The following is an 11966-nucleotide window of genomic DNA, read 5'->3' as shown; positions in this document are numbered from 1 at the left end:
AGCTCGCAAAACATCATGTTAAAACATTTAAAGATCTGATATATGTAAAAAGAAAAAAAGAAATCCTCAGTTAAGTTCCACTTAACCCAAGTTAGATGAAACAGATCCTGTAAGTGAGATAATGCACTGACAGTGCAGCGGAGTCTCTAATGAGGATAAACCATTAGGAGCATGTTTTTGTGAGTGTGTGTGTGTGGCGGAGGCTGTGGTTTGAGGTAGGTGGGTGGGAATGGGGCGGCGGCGGGGGGGATTCTGCTCTGCTGTGTGGGATCATTACACACAGGGAGGAGAGACAGACAGACGGACAGACAGAAAGAGCTTGAAGAAGAAAAGGAGCAGCAGAAGAGACGGACGATAAGAGACGAAGGCTGGCACACAATCAACACACATCACACGAGAAAAATGCCAAATTTCTCCGGCACCTGGAAAATGAAAAGCAGCGAGAATTTCGACGAATTGCTTAAAGCTTTGGGTGAGAACAACTGACTCTTTTCCTTGGGGTGAGAGGTTTGGATTGAATGTGTTTTCTATAAAATCAGTGCACTGCAAGGAGAAAGTGAGTCTGAGGTTTGATACATGAGACACTTAAACATGCAAAACTGATATTTGACTTCAAGGAAAGCTGGGTGAATAGTTTGTTATTTTTAATGAAAAAAAAAAAAATCACATATGCACACATTTGGAGACTACACTCAGATTTTAAGCACCTCAGACAGTAGCTGACAAAATTAAATTTGTTTAGAAACCTACAATTAAATGTGATTTTCATTATTTTCTATGTTTTTTGTTTTTTTTTCATTATGTTCACTATTTACTACAGAGGCTCCATCTGTGCTGCAGAACTTAATTGTATTCCAGATTAAAGTATAATTGCAGAGCACAAATGAAACACTTGCACTTGTTCAGGAGTAAAACATTACTGGTGAAAATTTAATTGCAAAATGAGACTCCAGATGAGTCCAAATCATGGACCACATGGAGGCTGGGTGTGGAACAGACTGAAACCTGTAATTGTTTGTACTGTAGTTGTGTGACGGAGAAGCTTAATAGCTTTTTCCACTCATTTGCAGGACAGAATCTATCATGATCCAAAGGAGAGCTAAACAAAGCAAATGGCGCCAGCATTCCTCCCTTTCATCACCTTGTCATTGTATCCTCCATATTTGCAACATCTGCTGATAAGAATCTCAGTTACAGCTGCTGTAGAGACTGTACTTTAAATATGAAAATGGTTTCATACTCTTAATATCTTCTCCTGTCAGCTAATGGCAATTTATCAACACTGGGACATGACACCGCCTCAAATGGTTACCTATCCTTTTTGCATTCCTCTGTTAACAAGCCCGCTTTCTTCTTTGAAACACAGATTTTCTTACTCCCCTTTTGGCGCCAGAGGCAGACGGTAAAAAAAAAAAGTGAGGTGACAGGAAAAAAAGGTGGCATTAAATAGCTCTCCTCAGGCACCAACTGCCATTTATTTTTATTTTTTCTTCTTTGGTGAAAATACAAACTCTTAGTTTTTAAAGTGAACACAGTGTATCAGACTCGTGTGTTTAAGGGCAAAGGTTTCATATGAGCATTTAGTGCAACATCTCTGTGCAACATCATTTTCTGCATTTGTTTCTGTCTTTCCTGAATCAGTTTTTTATGAAAATACTAGGAATTTCCAGCACAAGACCCCAAAATCTCATCATGTATCAGCATTAACATCTATATTTTTTAACTTCTGGTAAAAAAAAAAAAACACAGCAAACCATGATGATAAAATGTATTTGGAAAAAATGTACATCAGTCAAACATTACTGAGTGTAATATAAGTATTGCACCATCGTAGTAACAAAAACCACAAAATGACAGCTCTGTCTGCAAAATATTGAACCTGACAGGGAAACTAATATGACCTCGTTAAAGCCTCTGTGGTAAGAATTACATTGTAAGCTCATAATTCACATTTTACAGCAAGTAAAAAAAAAAAAAGAACCAGTGTTGAAGAAAAAAAAAGACCAACCCCTGATAGACATGTGGTTTTTCAAAATAAAAGTGACAAATAACAGAGACAATCAGGACTCATATTGTTAATATTGACAGAAATTAAATCTACATCTGTGTTTTCACATAGAAATATTTACACCAAACTCATGACTCACATTTCACTTCCCAGAATTAGTTCTTAACTTCTCCACAGACATTAACTTTTTATGGACTTGAATCTACCATGTATGTTGATTGACCTCAATCTTTACATCATTCAACTCACACATCAGGTCTAGATCTGTAACACTTTATGGATCTTATTGTAAATCATCCGTTTCACAGGTGCTAAAACACATGTGATCCACATAGAAGACATGGCTTTGGATCATTCTCATTTGGAATCTATTTGTTTGGAAGTTCAATTTCCATGTGACATGTATTCACATGTCCAGCCCAAACATGGGAATCAACACTTATACTACAAAGATAAAAATTTTACATAAATTGTACTTTTAAGTTAATTTTATATTACTGCAGTTTTTGAAAAAAAATTAAATCCTAAATCAGAATGACTCATGCATTTTGTTTTTAATTTTAAGTATTTCTTTGTAGTTGCAACAGAGCTGCTAAACTGTTTTTTATTGTTCTATAACAGTGACAATAAAGATTTATTCTTATTCTTATTCTTATTCTTATTCTTATTCTTATTCTTATTCTTATTCTTATTCTTATTCTTAAATTGGACCAGTACACAGTCAAAGTTCTTGAAATAGTATTTGTGACTCAAAAAGCACCAAAAACCAAGAGCAGTGTCTGGTGCAACCCAGCAATAACACTGAACTGGCAAGAATTCACCAAAATTCTTGGTTTTGCTGCTCCTTTTAGACGCCACACTTCTGCGATGGCCTCAGGCAAAACACAGCATTGTAATGAGAGACTTTTTTTTTTTTTTTTACAAGAACATCCATTTTGGCTTTGATATAACTGGTATTGGCTAAGAAGTGGCAAAACTCTGGCTAAGTAACCACTTACTAGCACTCACCAATCTGTCAAACTGTTTTAATAAAATTCTTTGACGAGGGAGGGGGAAATTAAATTTTATGCTACAAACTCAGCGCAATATACAGACTAATACACTCTCTAACACAACCCTGTAAAGGCATGAAACTTTGCTGAATGACTCTCACTTTTTTCTTTTAATAGTGCTCATTGATCCATATAGAGGGGAGATGGTGTCGTCATAAGTATTTGTGTCTTTTTAACCTCTGTGTTACTGTGCTTTTCTAAATGAATAAACAGCTGCTGTGTTTCTGTGCTCAGGTGTGAATCCGATGTTAAGAAAGGTCGCAGGAGCAGCTGCATCAAAGCCACATGTGGAGATCAGACAGAACGGAGAACACTTCTACATCAAGACTTCCACCACAATCCGCACCACAGAGATCAACTTCCTCATTGGAGAGGAGTTTAATGAGGAGACGGTGGATGGCAGAAAGTGTAAGGTAATCTGTCCTGACGTATGAGATATATATACTATACATGGTTTTACCCTCAAACATTCATCAACAGCCATAGTAGCATAGAAAAGTAGAGATCAGAGAACATAATCATGAGTGTGGATGGTGGTAACTGATGATTCATTCACATGAATCTGTTTTTTGTGCTTTTCTTTGACCTGATAATAAAACTGGTCTCAGTTTTCTGGGTCAATGAAAAAGTCTATCAAATAATGAACATAAACTGGAAGAAGATATTACAAGCCCATAGCCATTTTACAGATGTTTTTGGAGAACAGAATATAGAGTAGACAGTTTGGGCCACCTGAGGATGCAGGAGAGAAGACAAGAGCCCATTAACTTTACCTTAAGTCTTTCATTTTGCATCATTAAGTATGTCAAGGTTCAATATATAAGATTTGCACATGTCCATATGCTAATGTTCAGCTTGTGTCTAAGTCTTGTGTTTTGTGCCATGAGCTGGTTGTCTGTTTGTTAAACTCAGTTTGTAATTAAGTGCACATGTTTTATTGTATGCTTCTCTTTTTGTGTCTTTTTGGAAGTTGAACATTTTAAAATGTTAAGAAAAATGAAGGATCCAAGACATTGACTCCAAAAGTAATGCAATGTGCAAGTCAGTCGTTACAGTTGTAATACCACTAATGTCCACTAGAGGATGCTCCCATAGACTTACACTAAACTTATCTGTAAGAAAAGCTTACATGAGTCAGTAGTCTTTTTCTCCTGTTTAAAATTATCTCCAGTTTATTTTTTCATCATCTACTAAGTGTTCTTGTCCATCCCTAAAATACAATTTTAGATTGAACAGACCTGCCGGGTCAGGCTTTGATTGACAGGTGTGACTGACAGTTCATTCATTCATTTAGAGTCTGGTTTCGACCATCTCGATATGTAAAGTGTCATGACGTAACTTTTGTTATGATTTGAAATAAAATTTGATTGACTGATTGATTGATTGATTCATCTGCTGAGTCAGACTCTCAGAGTTTCCATTTGACAGACAGCTCCACTGTGGTGGTGAACAAGATCAAACAATAAGGATGTAAATGACTTTGTTTGATGCTGTTTGAAGGCAGTAAGCTAGCGTTTAGCATTAGCTTACCTCACACCCCTTGCAGATGGCTCTGACTCTTCACACTCTCATAGATTTGCCTCTTTTTTACAAATATGGTCATTTCTGGCTCCAGAAAACAAACAACTGTAGCCTGTTTTGCTTATGAAGTGTAATAGATTGTGGCATCTTTGTAGGCCATCTTTAGGGTTTAGGAATCTCTTCATCGTAGTTTGACAAACTAGGGGTCCCCAAACAGCCTCTTGCTTGGGGCCCCCACAAAGCTAAAAACAGCCCTGGTCAGCACCTGCAGCAGCCTAAGTGTTCATTGTGAAGTTGTCAGTAATCCTGTTCTCAAACGCAACTCCGGGGTTGCGTTTAACTGTGTTGGTTGTACAGTAACCACAGCTAGTTCAGCACATTGTTAGCGGACTTCTCCGGCTAATAGATAAGCATCAGAGGTCAGGCAGGAAGAAGTAGGTGGGACTTTCATGACATTCATGTTAAAATTTTTACTGTGCTGTGCGACATGCCAGATCAGCAGGTATAGCTTTATTGAAATTGAAGTACAGGGTACTATTATATATCCGAGTTTAGAAATAGAAATAGCTAAACAAACAGGTGACTCCCAGCAGAAAACTGACTTCAGCACAAACTTCACGTATGCGCCAGTACACTAGTGTCTTACATATTGAACCTTTAACATATGATTCAATAGCATGCACCAAAATAATAATGCTTTAAAACAGATAATATAATATGATGAGGAGGTAGCCACTAATATGAATTGGGTTATGATAGTTCATTATTGTTAAAAAGTGAAGTTTGTGTTATAGTCTGATTCATTCTAACTTCATCATAGCTAACAGGAGTTTTATCATTCCTATATCCATGAAAACATCTAGTAGATTTCTATCTAGTGCACTCAGATTGATTTTTCTGCAAAAATCCTTATGTTTGTGCTTTGTTCTTTATGCCTCTAATATAAAAAAGATAACACTACCTTAGAAAAAGAGTTTGAGTCTCAGTACAAGATGGACTTACAAGCATACAAACGTCCTCAAATGTTATAAACTGAGCCTTTAATTTCTGAAAGGTTACGGTTTGTGGATCCCCACAAAACTTGGTCACAGTCACATTAACTATGTTGAATGGAAACCAGTGGTGACAAAGAAGGAAAAACACTCATCACATTGCTTTACTGCTAACGTACTGTCAGCCAGGTGAAACTGATGAATTTAGGGCACGTCATTAAAGTGCTGTCTCTTCTGCAGAGTCTGGCCACTTGGGAAACGGAGAACAAAATTTACTGCAAACAGACCTTAGTGAGCGGGAACGGCCCCAAGACCTTCTGGAGCCGAGAACTCAGAGGGGATGAACTTATTCTGGTGAGTAATTCTTTTAACTTTAACATGATGTGAAAGAAAAGATGGGAAAATAGGAGATCTGAAGCGTGGATTTAATGTCAAAGTTTGTCCTACACAGGTCCGGTAGGGATGTTATTCAGAGTTTCCTCCTGATGTGATTCAAAGCTGCTCATATTCTTCTAAAGTACATAAAGTAAAGTCTATTATCTGTGTGTTCTGTTTTCTGTGACCATCTCCCATCCTATCAGCCTGAGGAGGGATGAGCACACAATGACTCCCATTTTTAACTTGAATCACTCAGCAGATCAGTGAACAGATGTTTGGATGTTTTTTGCAAAGTGGAATGAGGTGTCAGATCTGGAGGTCACTCACTCCAAATACATGGGCCATTATTGGCATCTCTCAGTCCCTCTGCAGATAAAAAAAAAATATGGGATTGGTTAAAGGGACAGTCCTAAAATCTCTAAGCATAATCTTGGGATTCTGTGTATTTGTTGAAAAGAGGACTATGGGTGCAGCATCTGAGCAGGGAAACCAAAATGGTCAAGAAAAACCACAGCTGGGCGATGACACTAGATGGAAAAATGTTAAACGATCTGGTCAATATTTTACTAAACACGTAGTTTGAAGGAAATGCTATCAACTCCCATGGCTACTTATGGAGACCATCCTTCCCTCATGTTTCCTTCTTTTGCCAAATGAGTCTGCTCAAGAAAGAGGACTCAGCTGGGATCGTTTCTGTTTTTCCTCGGTCATTTGATGAGGAGCCGCATGCGTACGTTGATTAAAAGGTCTTTTTTAAAAACCAGTGGATGGTAACGTACAGCAGTACCTGTTTCCAGGGAACAATAGTTTTATATCAAAGGGACAATTTACCATTTTACTGCCATACGTTTATTATTAGATTCTACATTCCACACAGTATTTCATGATCTTGCATCCATCACAAACACTCCTGTCTCCAGTTTCTGGCAAATCAAGATCCGTGAGGCAACACATTTTTTCTGTAAACATCTGGGCCCATTTGGATTTATTGGCCAGATGGAACACAAAGCCCAGTCCAGTTTGGATGAGAGGGGGATCTCTTCATCGCAGACTGTGACTAACATCTGTACAAAGGCAGTTAGGGGGAAAGAAATTAAGAGGGGCTGTAATTTGGGCTGAGAGCAGGCTTCAGATTGGAAGTTCAAAGAGGACAAAATGTGTTTTTATTCAAGATAAGGGTGTGTTCGTCTGTCCACGTTGGAGTGATGGGCTGTAATGTGATCGGCATGAGGGGCTGAATCATTAGAATAAATCATGCATTTTCACGATTGGGAGGGAGAGCTCAAATGTATTCCCTGCTGCTCCGTAATTAAAATATAATCTTGTTCATATCACACCCCAATTCATGCTGTATATCTGTAAAAGCTTCTAATGATGTGAAGTAAAGGCATTTGAAGACGCAAAAATACTAAATGTCAGCCAAAACCAGATATTTCAATGTGTCAAAAAACTGATATAATATGAAGCAACATGTAAGGGTTCGGATGATGGTTTTTCATTTAGTTACGCTGAAACAGCTTAAAGGTTGAGTGTGTAACACTTGCACACGTCTGTGTGCTTCATGATGGTTGTTAGTTTTGGAGTCTTTTGTACTGGTCGTCTGTTTAGAGCTGCAACCAGTAGTTGACTAGTCACTGACTACTGTAACGACTAGTTGACCACTCAGATAATGAACTTGGAAAAAAACCCCGAAAAAAACGATGGTTCTCTTTTTATATTTATTGTGACAATAAAATGCCTTTTCTTTCCTTTAAGAAGAACATTTAGCGCACAACAATTAGAATGCAAAACAAAGTTTGTTTAACAAATTTCAAATTCAATATTCAACAAACATTGCAGCAGCTATATTTTTGTGTGTAACAATTGCAGTGCCTAACAAAATTTGTCAAACATCTAAATACTCCAGACTCGCAAACAGCAATAACATAAACATTTTTCTTTAAACAAAAGTGCTTGATGTCACTAATGACCTATTGATGACTAAATTTGTCATCAGCTAATTTTGCTGCTGACTATTTGTCAACTAGTCGACTTGTCGTTGCAGCCCTACTTCTGTTGTCCACATAGTTATTTCCATATCTACACTATCCATCTCTTGTGTTCAGATATATCAGTGCCTTCCCATAAATGTGTCTGAAGTATGAAATTTTACACTGAAAAGAGTCCTGGATTTGCAAAAAAAAAAAAAAAAAAAGAACACGTCCTTTATTCGCTTAAAGTGGTTTTCGTCTTTTTTTTTTTTTTTTTACAAAAAAGTAAATGCTTATCAAGGAGTTATAAACACCTTTTTGGCATAAACTGCGACATAGAAAGTGTTCAACTCACTTGACTGATCAGCTGTTTGGTGCATCTTCCCAGATTTATTCCAATAAAATTGTAAAACATGTAAAGTGGATTGATGAGGTCAAATTATGCCCCAGTCTCATCTGGGGAAAAAGGCCATTTAGACAGAAAACAACAGAATTTTCTGCTTGCTTTATTGTATTGTAACGTAGCCTACAGTGCCACCTGCTGCCTGGATTATTCACTGCAAACCAATGTATGGAAATGCATGTCATTTGTATTTCAACTTTTTGCAACTTCTGTTTCAAATGGTCTTGACATGTTATGGAAATACAGCTAAAGTCTTTCTTCTGTTCCGCTGACATGGCAAATGTAGATGGAGTGGATTTGTAGCTATGAAAACTACAGTGTGAAGGCAAAACTAAGTGGATGGCAAACCAAGCAAATGTACAGTGTAAAGAAAAACTTGACTCAGACCTTGAATCAAATATTCAAGGTATAAACACCTAGAGTAACAGACAAATCCAGAGAGTGAAGAAACGTGTGTGATTTCATTTTAGATTCTATTGACAGGTAAAAGCTAACATGTTTTCCCTTGATAAAAAACCCCCAAATCTTCTCTTCACAAAGATATGTGATAGATTCTTGCAGAATAAACAGGAAAAAAATGCACAAAAACTGAAATCAAACCTGAGGCCAGCAGATGAAGAAACAGGGCTCTGAGGGAGTGATGGATGGATGTGGGTTTAATGAAGACAACATGTGGCGGCTTTACTGCGCTCACTGTGAGCCAAGATGGGCAGACGGCATTTATGGATTATCATCATTTGTTTTTTTCTACAATAAGAAGAGAAAATCTATTCTTTACTGGTATATTTTGAAGAACCACTTCCTTTCTATTTCAGGTCAATAAATATTGATCTTTACAGATAAATGCAGTCCTTGAAATGGCTGCTTCTTGTTGGGATGGAGCCAGGTGATACTCTACGGTATCAGGGGTCTCTTGGCCCAGATCTGTGTGGCTTTAATTGGTGTCATTGATCAAACTACAGAGAAATGCCAATGGACCCTGGTGTTACCTCCAGTTAATGTGTCCCTCGACATCAGGCCACATGCCAGATGGACTCGTCTCAGCTCCATTTGTCACTGACCTGGTCTGCATCTCCATCCCGCTGCGCTGCACAGCCCTCAGATAATGATGATGGGTGGCCCTGCAGTCGGCCATAATGCTACACCCCCGGGACTCCCATAAATCTTAGCAACTGGACACAACCACCCCTAACCCATGGGGTATCCAACATGTCTGCCACATTTTCATATTAATTCTGTCACATCTGTTTCTTTAGCAGGCAGCTGATAGGCTGCTAAATGACTAGTGTCAACTTAAGGTCATGACACAATGTTTTATTCCCATGACTAATTTGGATTCAGGATAGAAGTTACTAGAGGTGGAAATGTATTTGTTAAATATTCAATTCAGCATGTACTGACAGTGCATCAGAGATTTAAGAAAAGTGTGATGTCTCACTGAGCTACTTCCATTGGCTATGGTCAGACATTGTTTAGCATGGCATCCCATACTGTGGTATGGATGACGTTACGAACAACCCATCAACTACTGAATTAGCTGTTGACAATTCATTGCAGCCCTAGTGTGAAGCAGCTTGGGTGGGGATGGGGAGTTACTGCTCCAAATGGAGGAGTTTAAGTGAGGGAGGGAAGGAAGGACGGAACAAGAGGTCGACAGGCAGATCGGTACAGCGTCGGCTGTAATGTGGACACTCTACTGGTCCGTTGAGCAGAAGGAGCTCCAGATTTACTGGTCGATCTATGATTGTACCTATGATCACAAGCTGTAGGCAGTGAAAAAACATTAGGATGCAAGTGACAGAAATGGGTTTCCTGTGCAGTTCGGCTCCACATCCAGAGGAGCCAGCTGAGGTCGTCAATGCCTGGATCATTTAAACTGAACCAACAAAAGAACACAATCATTCTAACATTTCCACTGACACATTGGCCTCTCCATCATGCACTAACAGTATTTTAGATGATTACAACTTTTTTCCAACACTTTCTAAAGTACTTATTTCTAAGAAATACAAAAATGCCCATTCATTATTTGCACTTACCATGGTGTTGCAGCTCCATTTCACTGATGTGCAAAAGCCTCCACATCTGCTGCATCTGATCCTGTTCCAGGTGTTTGTAGTAATTTTTTTTTACGCTGCATGGAGATATTTTAAATTGAAGGGAAATATATGTAGCGTGGAAAAGGCCAATCTTTTTTCTGAAGGTCTTTTGCTGGGAAATAACTTCCTAATCAATTTCTTATGTCAATAAATTTAATTCTCTCTTAATCTCATTTCAGATCTTTGGAGCCGATGATGTGATTTGCACAAGGATCTATGTACGAGCATAAGAATAATTCCGCATCTTTCCAAGTTCACATTTCCTGCAACAAACAGATGGCCATAAAAACACATAAATGATGCAAGACCGCCATGCTACAGAAATACATCCTGCTTTGATATAAAACTAAATGCATTTTACTGTTCTTTGTTTCTGTGTTTAACTTCTCTGCTTGGATCAAAGTCAAATTGTGATCACATTTTGTTTAATTCTCCAAATCTTTGGTCAGGTTGAAGAGGCTGCAGATATGAACCGATGAAGGAAATAAAAACGTCACGTAAAATTGAATCTATTCAAAGGAAAGTTTAATGCCAAACACCATACTACACTCATGTACAACGTCATAAAAGTCAGAGAAAGGACACGTTTAAACAAGGTACAAACAATGTCTTATGTACAGTCAGCTCCGGGACGTCCTGTGTTTTTTTTCCAATATTAAACACAGTAAATATAAAAATAAAAACCCAAGTAATAAACTGTTCCAAGATTGTCTGTAGCTGGTTATGTTACTGATCATTGCCTTAAATGGATGAAAGCTTTTCAGGCAGATGTCTGTTTTGTTTTTTCGTACCCGGCTGCACTTCGATCCACTTGGAAAATTAATGTCGCCGTTTTCAGAAAGGTAGATAACGCAGAGTAAATCATGCGTCTTAATTCAACTGTTTTGAACTTTACACATCCTAAGGATCATCAGCAAACAATAAAAGCCTCTTTTTCTTCCTCATCTAACATTATCTACAATATCTGTATGGACATTTCCAGTTGCTGTTTAACTTGAGGGGAAAAGGCAATAAAAGTCCATCGAGTCTGTCCCTTCTTCAAGGGCTTCATTCACTTTCATTGACATTTGTATTTCAGCATGAGACAAAACCCAACAGCTTGGATAAACTGCAGTTGAGAGAGTTATTGCTTGCTTTCTTTGTCCTAAAATTACACACAAGTCACATGGCTGACATTCACATACAGGCCTATTTCAACACTGAGCAAGAAAAATATACAAAATTCTTACAGATGTTTTTATTTGTGGCTGATACTTTCTAAAACTGCCAAGCCCACCAAGTCCAAAAGATTTTAAACTTTTGGTAACATCTGAGAAAAACTTGACGGATCTGTTAAGACTTTGGAAAATAACAACAGCAGGAGTGTCTGTTTTTCAAAGTATTAACTGCTGCTCGGCTACATTCAATCATCTTAAAACCACAAGTGACACTAAAGTAGAAAAAGCGCTGAAGGGTTCTGTGTTGAAACACATAAAAAATTTGTAATTTTTCTACGAAAAAAGGACAACGCATCGACGGAGCACAGACAAAAAGGTCTCTAAAT

The 11966-nt window shown here is 38.0% G+C and overlaps 1 protein-coding gene across 1 annotated transcript; it reads left to right on the top strand.

The window, feature by feature from the left end:
* The first annotated feature begins 314 nt into the window (after positions 1-314).
* LOC115415170 (cellular retinoic acid-binding protein 1) lies at positions 315-11135 on the top strand. The gene is made up of 4 exons (XM_030128660.1): positions 315-472; positions 3295-3473; positions 5814-5927; positions 10603-11135. Exons 1-4 carry the CDS (start codon positions 403-405, stop codon positions 10651-10653), a joined length of 414 nt encoding a protein of 137 aa, XP_029984520.1. The 5' UTR covers positions 315-402; the 3' UTR covers positions 10654-11135.
* The last annotated feature ends 831 nt before the right edge of the window (positions 11136-11966 follow it).

This window comes from Sphaeramia orbicularis, chromosome 3 (assembly GCF_902148855.1).
Source record: "Sphaeramia orbicularis chromosome 3, fSphaOr1.1, whole genome shotgun sequence".
Lineage (NCBI taxonomy): Eukaryota > Metazoa > Chordata > Actinopteri > Kurtiformes > Apogonidae > Sphaeramia > Sphaeramia orbicularis.
Note: the sequence above shows the minus strand (reverse complement) of the source record. Positions and strands in the feature narration are given on the sequence as shown.

Coding starts and splice junctions, on each gene's coding strand:
- LOC115415170 (XM_030128660.1), top strand. CDS start 403: ATGCCAAATTTCTCCGGCACCTGGAAAATGAAAAGCAGCGAGAATTTC. Junction 473..3,294: donor CGAATTGCTTAAAGCTTTGG/GTGAGAACAACT, acceptor TTCTGTGCTCAG/GTGTGAATCCGATGTTAAGA. Junction 5,928..10,602: donor GAGGGGATGAACTTATTCTG/GTGAGTAATTCT, acceptor ATCTCATTTCAG/ATCTTTGGAGCCGATGATGT.